The sequence below is a fragment of the Hydra viridissima genome, unplaced genomic scaffold, assembly GCF_058129835.1.
Source record: "Hydra viridissima isolate aposymbiotic clone 2 unplaced genomic scaffold, HvirCarnegie_v1 scaffold_11, whole genome shotgun sequence".
Taxonomy (NCBI): Eukaryota; Metazoa; Cnidaria; class Hydrozoa; order Anthoathecata; family Hydridae; genus Hydra; species Hydra viridissima.
The window spans coordinates 1,779,446-1,796,664 of NW_028324310.1; the positions used below are offsets into that span (position 1 = coordinate 1,779,446).

General features: G+C 28.0%; 2 protein-coding genes across 3 annotated transcripts; both read left to right on the forward strand.

The window, feature by feature from the left end:
• Positions 1 to 6: 6 nt before the first annotated feature.
• LOC149881645 (uncharacterized) lies at positions 7 to 12,161 on the forward strand. 2 transcript variants are annotated; one of them, XM_090066626.1, is made up of 15 exons: positions 7 to 715; positions 837 to 1,067; positions 1,196 to 1,350; positions 4,361 to 4,510; positions 4,613 to 4,765; positions 4,905 to 4,967; positions 6,532 to 6,576; positions 6,744 to 7,086; positions 7,929 to 8,008; positions 8,934 to 9,037; positions 10,050 to 10,158; positions 10,768 to 10,832; positions 11,121 to 11,269; positions 11,442 to 11,496; positions 11,804 to 12,161. In XM_090066626.1, exons 3-15 carry the CDS (start codon positions 1,216 to 1,218, stop codon positions 12,090 to 12,092), a joined length of 1,740 nt encoding a protein of 579 aa, XP_089922752.1. In that variant the 5' UTR covers positions 7 to 715; positions 837 to 1,067; positions 1,196 to 1,215; the 3' UTR covers positions 12,093 to 12,161. The 2 variants fall into 2 exon arrangements, with proteins under 2 accessions (XP_089922752.1, XP_089922753.1); XM_090066627.1 differs by lacking the exon at positions 11,442 to 11,496 and having other exon boundaries at positions 11,804 to 11,933.
• A 374-nt stretch (positions 12,162 to 12,535) lies between these two features.
• On the forward strand, positions 12,536 to 13,880 carry LOC145191320 (mannose-P-dolichol utilization defect 1 protein-like). The gene is made up of 5 exons (XM_080068388.2): positions 12,536 to 12,686; positions 12,796 to 12,861; positions 12,976 to 13,108; positions 13,241 to 13,445; positions 13,526 to 13,880. The coding sequence occupies exons 1-5, from the start codon at positions 12,587 to 12,589 to the stop codon at positions 13,760 to 13,762; spliced, it is 741 nt and encodes a 246-aa protein (XP_079924514.2). The 5' UTR covers positions 12,536 to 12,586; the 3' UTR covers positions 13,763 to 13,880.
• The last annotated feature ends 3,339 nt before the right edge of the window (positions 13,881 to 17,219 follow it).

The following is a 17,219-nucleotide window of genomic DNA, read 5'->3' on the forward strand; positions in this document are numbered from 1 at the left end:
TTCAGTTACTTTGCCATCATGTAAAAAATTTCATAAAGCTTATTTGCACATGAAAAGCTAATACATCATTTGTTGCCAGAGTCAAACAAGCATTGTAACCAAAGTTTTCCTGACAATTTTCTCCTGTGGTTTGAGATGTGCATCATAAGGTTTCCCTCGCAAGATTTTAAGCTCAGATTTGTATATAGAAGAATGCTTAAAGAAATTTCTTTAACCATTCATCAAGAAGCATAACATACCCACAATATTTTGGCCTGATTTGGTTACAATCCTTGTGGTTATTATAGATAATATATATGAGTACTTAAGGTAATTATCACCTGTAAAAACTTGAGATATATCTTTCTTTGTCAAATGTAAAGGAATGTTTGTTTGTCACTTGTGTTTAGTTTACAACTGCAATTGTAATACAACATTAAATGCCAGATTCAAACCAATATAGATGTAAAATACAGCATTTGTTGTTAAATTCAAACAAATGTAGATGTAAATTATAAAGCAGTATTTCTTTGGGATAAAAGAAAAACTAAGCTTTTTTCCCATATTTAAGACTGATAAATGCATTAAAGTGTTATTGTTTAAAATACTCTAGTGTCAGAGTTTGTTTAAATATTTATATGTAGATGGTAATAGAATATGCTATTATTAAAAGTATAAAGGATATCAATTGCTATGTTCAAGATCTAAATAGCAGACCAGTTAGAAGTTGGGGAAAGTATGTGCAAATGTCTTGTTAAAAATATTACACAAAAATGCTTTCTCTACTATATTATTCTTGTGTATTTATTTTTTTGCTTTTTATTCAAATGCAATTATCAAATGACTTTTTTATTTAGGCTTGATTTAGTTGATCCAGTAAAAAATACAGCTATTATCTCTTTCAAAGGAAGTACGCTTGAGTTATCCCTCTCTCTTGTTAATATCTTTGATGCTAGAATAAATGACAACATTCAAGTAATAGGCGATCTTAAAGATGGTGTATTAGTTGTGCGATCTTTTAAAGTAGTTAATGATTTAAACTTGACTTTATTTGAAAAAGCTTTAAATCAAAGAGAAAAATTTTTAAGGTATTTCTTTTAGTATTTATATATATATAAAATGAAAAAAAATGCTTGAAATATTTTTTGAATCAAACTGTAAATGTCCATGAATGCTTTTTTCTCCATGAAATTTTGTGTTTTTTTTTTTGTCCTAGAGAAAACTGCTCCACTAATAATGAGTTATAACAACAAGTTTAAGTGTGATGCAGCTGAATCCAACAATTCAGACGATAAGTACATAGACGTTTATGACAATCATTATGGAAGTTCAAGTTCTTATGGAGATTTTACTCAAAAAGGATTTGCTGAGGTTTAACATAATTGAAACCTTTATAAAAACTACTTTAAAAAAAAGTTTTTATTTAAGAATATCTAAATGAAGTTATTATCTACAAATATTATTTCTACAAACTTTCTGTTGGCATTAGTATTGAAGATCATAAAATTTATAACTTTGTTATAAATTTGTTGGTTGCTCAAAATTTTATGCATAGAACATAACATTTTAATCAACCAACAAATTTTCTTTTTTAAACAAGAGCTATACTTTCCAATCTATATCATCATTTTTATATCAAAATATATTTCAAATTACTTCTTATGCTAAATGAAATAAAAATGTATCTTTAATACAAAACAAATAAACAAACTTGAGGAAAATTGTTAGAATATAAAGTATTTCTGTTCAAACGATTTTTATGTATGTTTATTGTGCCTTTAGCAGACTGGACTAACACCCTAACATTTTCTCAATGCTGCCATTAACCAGCACTTAACTATATAATATATAATAACTATATAATAAACTTATCAACATCTTTTTTCTAATGTTAAAAATGTCAATTTTAGTTACTTATTAGCAATTAATTATTAGTAATAATGTTCAGAAAGACAATATTACTAATAATAAATTGCTTATAAGTAACTAAAATCAAATACAATTTTGAGTGCAATCTTACAACTTAAAATTTTATTCTAAGAAGTTTGTAAATATTTCAAGTAAAAAATACTCTTAGAATTGAAGCAATTAGTTTCAATATTAAATAATTTATGATTAAAATGATTCCATTTTTCACTGATTCAACTTGTAGAAAAGGGAAAGTAAGGTTTTGTGGTATGTTTTTTTTGTGGTATGTTTTTACTTAAAGGTTTTTTTTAAGATTTTTATTTTTTTAAAAGAAAACATAACTGCTCAGGTCATAAGAATGTCATGTTTAGAGTAGAGGCTCCAGCTCTACTCTCCTAAGAAACCATAATGTACACATAACACTCTAAAAGTAGCACCATTATTCATTTCATCTTTACAAATTTTTAACATCTTGTGTCACCATGGTAACCTAACAATTCCTAGATAATATCAATAATCTGTAATAAGTTGCAAAAGTATTTTAAGATTTAAAATCACACTGGAAAATTAATTAGATTATATAATATGTGTTCATGAAAATGAGTTTACAAATTAAAATGGAACACATGATCTATGCAAGTAGTTTTAATAAATTTTTAAACATATATACAGTCAACACCAAAAATATCTAGCCAAGAGTTTTTGAGAGGTTTTTTTTACAAAAACGTTAAGTAAAATTTAAAAAAAAACACCTCAAATGAGTGATTTTATTTAAGTATCAATATATAAAAATCATGCTAATACATTATAAAATAAATTACATATTAAAAAAAGAAAGAAAAACCACCAAGTTATTTATTGAAGAAATTCAAGATCAAAGCATTAAAAACACAATTTATAATGCAATGCTGCATTAGCAAATGCAAAAGTGTATTGTACAGCTACAAACATATATTTTACAAAAATAATTCTTGGCAGAGTTATCTTACCGTATTTTTATCATTGATTGAGTCATTTTAGTTAGAACAAAATCTCCTAAATTAGTAATTGATCATAGCAACTTTTGCAGAGCTGATACAGATGACTGCTTCAATTCTCTGAGGCAAACTATTAACAAATCTCGTTAATAAGAATGGTTCTATGCTATTCCATGCCTCTTGAACACAATTTCGGGGAACAGTTTAACACCATTAATTTTGTAAATCCTTCCCATAGCATACTTAGCAAAGCATACATTTATCATGTGTTTATCTTCTTTTGATGCTAAACTGTGGCACTCAAGATGATCCTTTCATTTTTATTCCTCCAAACACAGAATCTTTTTAGCACATCTAAAACCAGAATGAGATTCATCTGACCAAACAACAAAATCTCCATTAAGTAACAGCCTATGCACTGCACTTCATCTGTAAAAATGCAGTGATTTTAAAGGGTAGCTTTTTTCTGTAGTTTTTCACTTTCTTCCTATTCCAGATTGATAGGCTGCTTCTTGTCACTTTACTTCTTCAGATATTCATTAATGGTACTTTTTAAACATCCAATTTTACATTCAATATCTCTATCAGCCATCCAAATGATGACATCGCAATAATTCTTCGTTTATTGTTGTTGGTTAGGACTATTTTTATCTATATATTGATATATTAATATATCTATTCTAAAAATTAATAAATTAGCACAATGCATCATTAATGAATACAATTCAGATTTTATTTATATACAGGGTTGGAGTTGGATTAACTCTGTCTATATACAATTTATATTTACATTTTGTTAAAAAATTATAAAATACTGTTTAAGTCAAAATTACTGTTCAAATACAAAGTTGTTAAGAAAAGAAGAATAAACCTACAGATTTCATAAAATAGATTTCAGTATGGAACTCATGTTTAATGTAAAAAATAGTATAAATGAAACTTAAGTAAGCAATAAATGTTTGAAAAATGAAGACATAGGTTTAAACTTCTGTTAAATGCTTTAGAAACCCATAAAAAGTTAATTTTTTTTTTGGCATTGGCTGTAGTTCTCTATAAAATGATTTCTCTTTTAACTCTCCTGATTCCTCTAACTAAAAAGAAAACTTCTAGCATTTCAGTTTCCAAAAATCTGAAGAAAATCAAAAAAAATTTTTAATGTTTTTTTTTAAAAAAAAAAAATACAACCAAATAAATGCTTTTCGTTCCAGAAGGCTTAAATTTTATATATGTTGTGGATAAAATTGGATTGCGTTGTAACTATAATATTTTTTTTATAATATTTTTAAAAGTGGATAATATCCAGAACAAAAGTTCTGTTAAATTTATATAATATTTTTAAAAGTGGATAATACCCAGAACAAAAGTTCTGTTAAATTCATATAATCTTAAAGAAGTTCTATAAAACAAATTGAAACTCCATAAGACAAATTCCAAAAATCTATAGAAATTCTATAGGATCTCTAAAGAAATTTTTGTCCTCTAAAATTGTATTTTAGTTTAGGGCAGTAATAGAAAGTGAGCGATATCACATTCTGCAGCAGCTGAGAAAGAAAAAACTGCAGACATTTCAAAATGACGTTGCAAAAAGAGTTTCATTTTTACAAAATCTTAAAGAAATCGAAAAATGTAAACAAGATGTCAAGTTGGTAAGATACTAATAGTTGGTCATGATGTTGGTCATAATAGAAAAATAATGATTATTAATGTTGATTCTGGTGTGTATTTTATTTAATGATGTATTTGTTTAGATTGAGAAAAATCAATGTACACAACACAACATTAACAAAAGTCACTTATGTGGAGGATTAGACACTAGAAAGAATTTTTATAATATTGGTATTAAAAGTGTGCAAACTCTGCCCATTGAATCCAATGAAAAGCTAAGAAAATTAGCGCAAAAGGTGTGTTAAAGTTCCATATTAGAATTGTTCCTTACATAAATGAACATTATTGACTATAAAGGCATAGAAAAAGGTATAAAAACTTATATATATTTTTTTCTGATAGATATGGAAGATAGATATATATAGTTTTACATAGATTGAAGAAGAAAGAAAAGATGCAAGAAAAAAACTTTACTCTAAAAAAAGAGAAGTGTTTGCAGTAGGTTTTTTTCTTGTTGCTTGTTATTTTTGATGTTGATGTTTTTTGTATGTCATGTATATACACTACTGTCCATAATTATTCAAATGGCACTACTTTTTTTATGATATCAATGTTTAACTTACAAATCAGAGGGTAAATTAAAAAAGAAAATCACTTAAAATGCTCTATTACTATTAATTAATATGCTCTATTATTATTATTTGTTAAAGTTACTATTAATTAAAGTTAAATAGTTAAATTAACATTATTTGTAACTTTCTATGTATGTATGTATGTATGTATGTATGTATGTATGTATGTATGTATGTATGTATGTATGTATGTATGTATGTATGTATGTATGTATGTATGTATGTATGTATGTATGTATGTATGTATGTATATGTAGCCACCTTAACCACTTTACATATTCATGGAGTTCTGCGTAACAAATTTTCCAATTTTTGAAAGTCCGTTTTATGCCACTCACATTTAGACATTAATTTTTGACAGTCTTCTTTTTTTACTTTGGGGCTAGAAAAAGTGGTTTCCTTGCGTCTAATCTACCACTAAACTCTGCTTCCATCAATTGCCTCTTCACTGTTGTCACAGATATTGGATCTTCTTGGGAACTCTTCATACTGTTTGTAATTTTTGGGGCAGTTAATAGTTAATTTCTTTTACTGGTGGTAGCAATTCTTCTATCTTCAGTAGCAGAGTTAAATTACTGATGTCTAATTATTTCCAGTTTCTTCCTTCTTTCTTATAACACTTTATACTTGTGAAGTAGAAATATAAATTTATCTTTGCAATTTGTCCCATTGAATATTTTTCTGGCTACAATCTAAATATTGCTAATAGTGTTTCTACATATAATTTGCATTTTCTTGCCATGTTTATTTAAAAATGTCAGCTTTAACAAAAATAACAAGATTATAATTATTCTCAAACTTCACTCTGGCAAAACTCTACCATAAATTAACCTTTTGAAATTTGAGGAAATAAATGGAAATTTAAAATGGAAAATTAAAGGAAATAAATGTTTATGTTTATTTGTGTCCAAAAAATAAAAATAAAAAAAACACGGTGGAAAAACTTTAAAAATAATGTATATACCTTGCAAGATATGATCCTTTTGATAGATCAGATAATTCATGTTCAGCTTCATGTTTGTGGACTAAATCATCTTCTTAACATGAAAATTGGTCTTGGAAACTGCAGAAGTTATCATGGTTTATTTAAAAAGTATATTTAGGTAAAGAAACAGTAAACATCGATTTCAGATATGAAAGTATGTATTGTTAAATTTATGATTTTTTTTAGCATTCTTTTACTTAAATTATCTTTATTATTACTTAATTATCTTTACTTAAATTATCTTTATTATCTATATTATATTTATTATTTATTATTACTTTGATTATCTTAAATTATCTGACCACATCTATTACCATGATTTACCAATCATCATCATAATTTACCAAAAAAATGAAAAGAAAAGAAAAATAAAGTTAAAGCATTTTCTATAAAATTTCTGTTATACAAATAATTATGGACTGCAGTGTATGTGCTCTTTTTATAGGATCCTCTTCCTGGTGGATTATGGGATGCAACTGTTAACAAACAAGTAAGGTGTAGTTGGCATTTTTTATTTAAAAAATGGAATGAAAAAAAAAAAAAAAAAAAAAAAAGGAATTATAGAATTTTAATTTGCTCCTAATTTCAAAAAAACATTCCCCAGACTAAATGCTAAATTAGATTGGTTTTTATATTACTTTTTTTTTTCAACTCTAGGATGGAAACAAGACTAAATATGAAATATCCCCTGCAAAACAATATTTGTTAGATGAATGGTCAGATCCCGACTCATGGACTGGTGAAAATAGAATAATTACACCTGAAAACAATTTTGAAACTAAGTTTGATTGCCCAGTTGGAACTGAAAAAATAGTTTCAAAATTAGATTCTTCCATGAACAAAACTGAAAACGCATTTCAAAAAAGTTCAAGATCTCTTGATTTCCAAATCAACCGAGAGGAAGATCAAATCAACCGAGAGGAAGATCAAATCAACCGAGAGGAAGATCAAATCAACCGAGAAAAAGATCAAATCAACCAAGAGGAAGGTCAAAACCAAAGTAATTTAACATTCTTATGTCAAGTAGTATTGGTTAGTTTTTTAAATATTAAGTATTGTAGGTAAGTATTAAGTAAATGATTTAAAAAAGGATCATAGTAATTTTACCAGGAATTTTTTTTTAGGAAATTGTTGTTTTGAAGTTTCTTAATAACAAAAGTTTGTCATCAAATAGGTTAAAAAATAAACAAAAATTTACTTTGAAGCAATGAGGTATTTTTAAAAAAAAAGTAATTCCTTAAACAATGATTCATTCGAGGTCACTTGTGGATGCAGTTCTTTGCACAGTTAAGGTTTGTCAATTTTAATCATTAAAAATTTGAATTTAAAAAAAAACTTGAAGCTTGGAACTTGAAGCATCAAGTTTTTATAAATAGTAAAATTCATTCAAATATAGTAACAGGAAACCTTGTGCCTCCTATATTGTGACTCATAAGATTCATATTGTGATTCATAAGAAGTGATTCGAAAGTTTAAGAAGTTTTTTATTTCAGTTAAATCAATGAAAAGCTACATTTGTACTATCATCACTTTTGTTTTCATAAACAACCAAACTATCAACAATTTTTAGCTTAATGAATTGTTTCATATTTTCTCCACTGCTAGTGGTGAATATTTTGGTTTATCAAAACTAATATTAATTACAAGTATTGTAAATATTCTTAATCATTTTTTCTTAAAAAATATGTGTTTTAATGTTGTTGTTTTTTTACTTGAAAATTACAGTTTTGTCAAGAGATAAACTTGGTGACAACTCTCAGTCATTTATATCTTTTAAGAAAAAGCAAAGTTACTTACAGTAAGTTCTTTAATATAGAATTATGAAAAATACTGATTTTTTAGATGATTTGATGATAAGTGATATTCACAAAAAGGTGGCCCTTAGTCTGTATGATAAAGGCATAAAGCAAAAAGACACGCAGGTTTGTTTTTGTTTGTTTGTTTTTTTATATATAATTTTTCATTGTTAGACTAACCAATTGAGATGCTCTTGTTACTTTTGAGTATTTCTTCTGTTTTAATGACTACTATAGGGAAAAGTGTAAATAAGTTTTTTACTCATATTTTCAATTAGTTGCTTCAAAACACTCTGTGTTGCTTACATTTTCTAATTTCTTTATAGTGCCAAAAGATCATTTTTATTATAAATTTAATGACTCTTTAAATATTTCCTTCAAAAGTTATTAGCTTTCAAAGTATATAATATGGCCACCAGGAGATAATATTAAAATCTTTTATTTTATCAATTACTGGCTTATTGATGAAGAAAAGCAAAGAATAACCAAGCAAAAGTGGATTGTCTTGAACATCAGTTGATAAAGTCAAATATATAAAAAATAAACATTTCACAGCAGCACTAATTCTGAACAAATCAGTACAAAATGAAAAACACAAACATTATTTCTTAACATTTTCATTCATTCATTCATACACAACACTTACTAACAGTATATACACAACACTTACTAACAGTATATACATAACATATCACTCATAGTAGTAGGTTTGTGCAACATGTAAATAGGTCAAATCAATAAATACTCCCACAAAGAGAAACTAGAGAACTGCATGACTTAGTCGGCAACAACAGTTTTAACAAAAACAATTTTCTTTTTAAACTACTTGCACAATCAAACCATGGACAGAAAATATGAAGTTCCCACCTGTTTGTCTTAATGTTCAATTCCTTTCAAAATCTTGTAAACAAATTTAAATTTATATCATATGGTTACCTTTTAGTAATACTTATAAAAAGGTAGCCAAAAAATCCTAATGTACCAGTTTTTTTTAAAAAACCACTAACAAGCTAGAATATTCCTTTTGTACACATAAAAAAAATTCTCTTAGAAGCAGCAAATGTATTGGAATTACAGAAAGATTTTTATGCAAATGGAGAGAGAAAAAGTTAAAAGAAAACAAAGCTTTCAAAGATACTCACAGAATGTAAAAATGTGTGTTTATTTTAATATTACTATTTTATCATTATTATTTTGTTAATGGGGGTACAAACAAGCTTTGAGAGGTTTACAAAAGATGACATAACTACCATTAAATCACATTGGACCATTTTGTAACTGGGACCATGTCAAAGCATCATCATTTCCATTTAAAATTTAGTATGTGGTCTAATCTTGTCAACTTTTGTGCCAACAAAGGCTTTCATGAAAAGGACATAAATGACAACAATTTGAGGGAAGTGCTGCTTTTTTTTTAAACTTAAAGAAAAGTGCATCTGATAGACTTTGATGCTGTGTAAAGCATATAGGGCACATTCTTCATCAATAAAACATGTTTGTACTGGTACCAGTATTTAAAAGTTGTGATTTTAGTGCAAGCAACAAATAATGCTAAGGGATGCCAGTAAAGTTTGAAAACAACTGAGTTGGAGGTATTATTTGACCTATTCCAATATTTGATTTACTTATATATTTATTCTATTTGATTTATGCCAATATCAAAATGAGTTTACTGACAAATTTATAAACAAATTCAAACCATCTCAAGGTTATGGGTATGGTAAAAAATAAAAAAAAAAAGAGGAAAATGAGTTCCATATGACAAGAAAATTGGTTTCTGTATGAACTCAAGCCAAGAAATGTCAAGTGCTATTTTCTGCATTGAATTGTGATGGGGTACAAAAAGGGGATGCATTATAACAACCTCAAGCACAGAAAGTTGTGAGGTATGCCCAGCCATGCATCAATTTCAACAGCAACCCAGAATCTGTATGCTGCCTGAAAGATGGGGAAAGTCATTTTAAACTTTGGATAAAGTACAATGTATTATTTTCTCTGAATAAAGCTGCAAAGTTACAAAAAAGAAAAGCTTCAAAACTTATTTGTACCCTCCCAATATTATTTTATTGTTAAAGAAAATTTGTTGGTTTTAAACAAGTAGTTCCTTAACTATTTCTCAATCAAACCTTTTTTTTTTAAAAAAAAAGTTTCTTTAATTTTTTTTAAGACTTAAGTTAAACAGAGAAAAGGAGCGTGAATTACATGAAAGAAAACACAAAATGGAAACAGACAAAATTGACCAAGTTCTTACTATGAAAGACCTTAGCATTTCACAGGTATATACATCATTATTTTTCAAATGATAAGTTTGAAATCTACTTTAGATATTTGAATTCTAATTTAGTTCTATTATTATTTTGTACTAGCAGTTCTAGTAATTTCATGATCCGTTGCTATTCAGGATTTGAAAACGGTAGTAAAAAAATTGTAATAAGTGAAAGTAATAGAGAATAATAAATGCATAAAAGAGGTTTAAAAAAATTCAAGTTATAAAACTTTTTTTTAGAAGTTTTCTCTAATTAGTTTTCAACACTTACATTCAGCGCTTAATTTGAAACTTAATCTTGTCCACATTCTCATAATGCAGGCAACACTTCCATAAACAAAACCTAGCGATTGGAAATTTATTTCTCCTATTTTTTTAAATATCTGCTTTAGTATTATTTATATTTGAACAATCATAGATAAAAGAGAAAAGAAATATTCGGTGCAAAGAATTATTGTGATCTTTTTATTCGCTATGATAATTAAACGGCAGCATATTGCTGATGCATGACCTTTTTTTAACATTACCTTCTGTATTGTATCTTGTGTGTGTATTTTATATAAATTTTGTTTGTGTGATGCTTTAAACTATGACTCTTCAACTGTTAAATTATGTTTAGAAAGATGTTTCTTTAAGAGATGAACAACCCAAGACGATTTATAAGAAAAATGAAGAGTTAGAAAGGTAATCATTCAATATTTTGCTTATTGCTTTGACTTCATCAATCAAGAAAGAAGCTTCATCACCATCATCTCGGCCTTTCTGTTCTTTACATTGGTCACTTTTTTTAGTTCCGAAGTTACAACATTACAAAACATAGTTTGAAACTTTTGTTATTAATAAGTTTGATACTTTAAATGCTTAAACTTTTTTTGGTCTAAAACGTTTACGCATCTAGACTAATCATAAATATGGCCAGGGCAAAAGCTTTTTATCTTTTTGAGACGAACGTTTTCTCTTTTTATTTAACAGTTACATAGAAGCTGTTCGTAAAGTGGCAAAAGAAAGGATGACTTTGAGTGGAATTACATTGCCGCCTTTATGTCAGTGTGGACCGTCAATATGGGATGCCCATCCTGATACGTGTGCTAATAATTGTATTTTCTATAAAAATCCGAAAGGTAAATTATTTTTTTAATCCGGATAATAAGACAATTAAATATGTTTATGATTATTTTTAGAATTTGTATTGATATATAATTTTTATACTCCGTACTTATTTACTTACATATTCCTACATATTAAAAATTTATCGCACTTAGAAAAATATTTCATTTTAAAGTTTTTTATTAGAGATGGGAGAGAACCTAATTTGTACGCTTCTAATTCGGTTTTGGTTCTTTCAATTGTGAGTTCGATTCAGATTTTTGTAATTATTTTTCACTAACAGTTCAGTTTCTGTATTTAATTAAATTAACTTGAAACTGATGCTGAATTAACTTAAGCTGATGTTAGGTGCAAGTTCTCGCTGTTGCTGTTCAGTTAGGTTTTCAAAAATCTTAAAAAACTTAAAGTTCTCGTTTTGTTCGGTTCTTGAAAAAAGTGGTTTCTGGTTTTGTTCGTTCCCATCTCTATTTTTTAATACATTTTGCGAAAGATTTTGTTTTTTAAAAAAGGTAAGTGTAATAAGATATTAAAATGTTTTCTGGCTTTAGTTTACGTTCAGTTTCTAACTGCCGCTCTGGCCAACACGAGATGACATTCAGCTTCCATCAGTTGTATCGATTGTGGCTTCAAGAATATCCACTGTATATATATATACGTAGTACTTTAAAAATAAACAAATTAGTTTCTTTTTTTTTCGATTATGAGGTGATACCTATTTTTAAAGCATGTTTTGAATACGATGTTCGATTAATATTTGGCAAACTTACGCGAAAGTATTGCAACGCAAGTGCTTTTTTTTTTTTTTTTTCTGTTCTGACTTTAACTTTTATCGAATAAAATAATTCGAATATTTCGATCTGCTACAATTTTATTCTGTAAAATAGTTTCATTTTAAAATAACGTAACAAAGTACTTAACTTGCCGATATGCATGTTTTGATCAGTTAATTTAACAGAAGTTAATGTCTAAAAAGGTAACTTTTTATTTAAACTCAAGTTACGTGGGATGGATGAATTATATATCAACAAACCATTATGTTATCGACAAAATATGTTTCTAAATTAAAAAGGTTGAAAATAACATAACCATTAATTCCGTCCATGTTTTAAATGTATTTTTTTTGAGTGTTTTCATAGATTCACTGAAGTTGAGGGCAATTATAATTTTTATTTTACAGTTTTGTTAAGAAAAGTTTTTAATGTTTGTTACATAAATGGAACGACGTTAATGTTAAATTTCATCAAATACGTGTTATAACGCGTTCAAGAGAGCAATATAGTAAGGTTACTAATACTACAATCGATTCATTTATTTTAGTCCAAGTTTAAAAAATGGCGACTGGAGTCGTTTACTTTTTCACTCCTTTAGTTCTAATGTTAATATCAGAGGATTGTCATGATGAGTTTTTTGTTAAATTCAATTTTTTCAACGGTGAGTTTATTTTAATTAAAACCTTTTTTATTTTTAGAATGTTATGTTTTAACTTTTTTTTTTACTAATTTTCTGATCACATGTTCTGATACTTGTTTTATTCTTCAAGTACCCTGTTTGAAAATTGCCATTACCAAAGGGCTTGGACTTGGCATAATAGTTGGTTCAATGATAGGTATTTAAGCACTTCATCTTCATTTCTAAATCATTTTAAAAATACGTTTTTAGTGGTTTTATTAAAAGGTTTCATAACTTTTATATCTACAAAAAGCTGATTTTCTCAATTTAGTGAAAGTTCCTCAAATAATCAAATTGGTTCAAGCAAGAAGTGGAGATGGTTTGAACATTATTTCATTGCTCTCTGAATTAGCTGTGTCAACGTTTTCAATAACCTATGCTTTTCAGAAGCGATTTCCGTTTAGGTGAGTTATGTGCAGGAAAGGAGTAAAAAAAGATAAGTTCTTTTATCGACATTAAAATAAATTATCTTAAAATATGTTGCGTGTATTATAAATATGTTGCGTGTATTATAAATGCTTTGAAATTTCCTTAAGTTCTTGGGGTGAAGCGTTGTTTTTGGCTATTCAAAATGGAATTCTGGTCATTTTAATTAACTACTATAATAAGAAGTATTTGCCAGCAATCATCTTTACACCAATATATTGTGGATTAACTTACTTTCTTTCTACACCTCTTGTACCTATTTATTGGATCGTTAAATTGCAAGAATTCAACCTCGTTTTCATTGCAGTCGGTAGGGTAAGTGTAAATTAGATCAATTTTTCGTTCGCAACATCCTCGCGTAAGTTGAAGAAACATGAAATTATTTCTATTTTTAGCTTCTTCAAATATATGATAACTTCTCGAATGGTCACACTGGCCAACTTTCTTTCATCACAACACTTTTAATCACTGCCGGAGGCTTGGCGCGAGTGTTTACCTCACTACAGGAAACTGGAGATACGCTGATGATTTTACAATTTGTCGTGTCCTCGCTGTTGAATTGTGTGATTTTATTTCAGCTGCTATGGTACTGGAATGTTGTTCCTAGTACTATTAAGAAGAAAGTTCAATAATTTTTGCCAATTGCAATAAAGTTTTAATTCTTGTTACAGTTTTTAAGTGTCTAGAAATAAAATATTGTTCTAGTTAATACTGTTAACAATATTTAATTAGTACTATAATTTTAAAACATGCAATATTGTTTTTTAATAAAATCTGTGAGTTTTGTTTGGAAAGGCGACTCCATTTTAGTGTTTCCCCTAGGGAAAAAAAAAGCTAGAAGCGAAAATGTTGCAACAATACGCCAGCTGTCTCTATAATCTACTTTATTTTACTGCTGTTTAAAAAAGGACGGATAGAAGATGAAGTGACAAGGTTCCTTTCCAAAAGTTTCATCAGTTCTCAAAATATCTTTATAGACTCTTCGTCTACGTTTAAGTAGCAGTTGTTAAAATGATGTTTTTGCCATAGTAACTTATCAAAAACTTCCTGGATTTTAGATTTAAGATTTTTAATAATTTTTTCTCTTATCACCTTTTTTTTTGCTAAAATTAATGTATTTTTTTTATTATTTAAAAGCCTGGGGGGGGGGGGGGGTTAAATGATGAGGAATCATGTTAAAGTAACGAAAATAGGTTTACTTTGCCTAATTGTACTACGCAATGAAGTAAGCTTCTCATGAAATTTGTTTGGCAGTCTGGAGCGCCTTGATAGATGAATTATCAAAAGAACTTGGTACTAGCCTACTACCTTGGAATCGAACTTGAATTCCGTAGATTTGTTTGACCACACTACACAAGCAACTCCTACCAATTTTAGTAATATCCGTTAAAAACCGTTAACAAGTCATTTATAGACTTAGCATTTTTCTGTTTGTCAATTTGGATAAAATAGAAAAGTTTAATTTGTTTGGAGATAACAGCTTTTAACAAAGAAATATGTACTTAATGTTACATTAATCTTTTTGAAGTTATTTTGCTCTGCTATTAAACGCATATACAACTAAATACTGGATAAAGTGTTTTTCAATTTAGCCATGCAAATCTTACCTTGTTTGTTATAAATAACATGTTTAGTCGGTTGTAAGGAGTTGTCGTTATTGTTTTAAATTTTAAAATAGATCAATCTTCATATTCTTTTATGCCAAAAAGTGAATTTCGTGAAATATGTAACAAAGAGTTCAACATCGTTGAAGAAAAAAACTCTTAAAATAAAGGAAGGGACATGGGATTATTCTATTTCACCTCCAATATCACTTGTGAGCATTTTCATAAACATTTCGGTGCAATCTACTCCTGTAGAATGATAAATTTTTTGAAACAGGCATTGTTTTTGAATTAGTTTCTTTTGATGCCCAAATAGGAAATTGGCTGTAAAACATATCAAATGTATCACTCCAACACTGTGGGTTTTTGTGAAATTCTTACTGCTAATTTGGTAAAGCCGTTTTTTTCTTTATTCTTTTTATTCTTGAAAAAAAACCTAATAAAAAAAGTTCCTTTTGTTTATTAGAATTGTTTTAACTTTGTAACACAACAATTCCTCCACCACTTTTTTAATTTTATTGGACGAGTTGTCCTGGCCAATTACAAAGTTTTCCAAAGATAAGAAATTGCATTCTTTAAGTCGGTATTACTTGTTTTGTTTGTCGGCATTTCTGAACGTTGTCGTCCTTTTTTCTTTTACATTTTGCTGCTGTTTGCTAAAGCATCTATCTTTAACATCTTCGGATGGCTTACGAATTGCGATAATTACAAGTTAATTTAGGCTTTTTTACTAAACACAATAAGAATGTTAGCGTAAAGTAAACTGAGATAACTGACATATTTTTGAAAAAGTTGTTGTGCAAAAGAATGTTAGAATTTTAATTTGGTCGAATCTTTAGATAACATCCCTTTAACACGTTCATAGCATTTAATAATCAAGTAAATAAAATTTTCGAATTTTGATTTGCAAACTTTTTTTGAAATCTTCTTTGGAAATCTTCACACTCATCTCACTTGTAACGATCGTAGTTGAACTCTTCTAGTAAAGTCTTGTTATTGCTGCAATCTTCATTTCAGTGTACATAATCTTCTACTAGTATGGAAGGATGTTAATTTGACTTCCTTCTAATATTGATTTGCAACAGTCACGGGTAGCATGAAGAGCTGCCTGTAGCCGTTGCAAATATTGACAAAGTTTATCTCGGTCCCCAATAAGCATCCCAAAATGCTTCTCATAAGATTGGTAATACTTTGTGTCCCTTGAAATTGCACATTTTACTTGGGCAACTCCAACACAAGTAACCACAAACACAGCAGAATCAGTTCACTTCAACTTATAATATCTAGAAGCTATTATGGCTGACGATTATATATATACATATATTTTTTCATTCCCTTAAAACTTATAAAAACAAAAACAACGCTCGCTTTTAAAATTATTATGACCGAATTATATATGTAATATTTAATTTATGAAATGAAACAAGTTTGTTGTTGTGTTTTTAATAAAAGTTGAAATAGATTATTTTAAAAATATCAAAATTTTGTCATTCGCAGTTTTTTAACAACCAAAAGTTATTAAGTACGAAATCAAACAAATCAAAAGCAGTTAAATAACCGTACACTTGACAACAGTTCTGTCCTCCTTTTTCTTCGAAAAAAGAAAGAGTTGACAGATCTTTTGTCAAGCCATTAAAAGATTAAAATCTCGAATTGAGGAAGAGAAATGCATGCTGTTGAGATAAACCTTTTCTAATAATTTGCACAGTCACAAAAATTGACTGTCAAAAAAAAAGACATTTCAGTGTGGTTAGGTGAAAAGTTATTAATATCTAATATATAATAACTAATAATTAATATATAACTATTAATGTCAAAGCAAGGGCTCTAGGAAAGTTTACCAACTACAATTCACTGATGAGTTGCTTATCATGATTCATTTTTACAATGTAAAAATGCAAGTATCAACTAAAGATCTCTTAATAAAGCATTATCACATTATGTAATAAGTTAGTAATAGTTAAAAGGAATAGTATAAAATCAGTCTGTTTTTGTCCAATAGCTGTGCAAGCAAGCGTGAAAAAAACATTGGAATATTAAATGTAAAAATTTATCACTCTAAAGTTTTTTTGTCTTTTTTCCAAAAGACAAAAAAACTTTAGAGTGATAAATTTTTACATTTAATATTCCCAGGTACAGCAATGTGACCGTAACGTCCGCACTTTGACACCATTATTTTAAATACTTTTAATAGGCAACTTAACATTTTCGTAGATATTTTTGATTCATATGTAAATAAATGATTGCTAGTTGCTATATCATTTCTAAGAGGCCTTAGTTATTCCTGAAGCTATTAGGCTCAAGTTTACAACAAAATACCCGGCCTCCATGATAATTTTTTAGTTGTATAAGACGACATAAAAATGTCATCTGCCTTTATCAACTTTGGAGTCAAAGTCAGACTTATGCAAGTATTGTGTAAGTATTGGCATCAAGAAAATTGATAGAGTTCATCCATGGATGAACTCTACCTAGCCTCAAGATG

Bases quoted from the DNA above. Each gene is read 5' to 3' on its own strand.
- LOC149881645 (XM_090066626.1), top strand. From the start codon at position 1,216: ATGAGTTATAACAACAAGTTTAAGTGTGATGCAGCTGAATCCAACAAT. The intron at 7,087-7,928 runs GTAATTTAACAT...CTGATTTTTTAG, and splicing joins AGAGGAAGGTCAAAACCAAA to ATGATTTGATGATAAGTGAT. The intron at 11,497-11,803 runs GTGAGTTCGATT...TTCTGGCTTTAG, and splicing joins CGGTTTTGGTTCTTTCAATT to TTTACGTTCAGTTTCTAACT.
- LOC145191320 (XM_080068388.2), top strand. From the start codon at position 12,587: ATGGCGACTGGAGTCGTTTACTTTTTCACTCCTTTAGTTCTAATGTTA. The intron at 12,687-12,795 runs GTGAGTTTATTT...TTATTCTTCAAG, and splicing joins TAAATTCAATTTTTTCAACG to TACCCTGTTTGAAAATTGCC. The intron at 13,109-13,240 runs GTGAGTTATGTG...AATTTCCTTAAG, and splicing joins CAGAAGCGATTTCCGTTTAG to TTCTTGGGGTGAAGCGTTGT.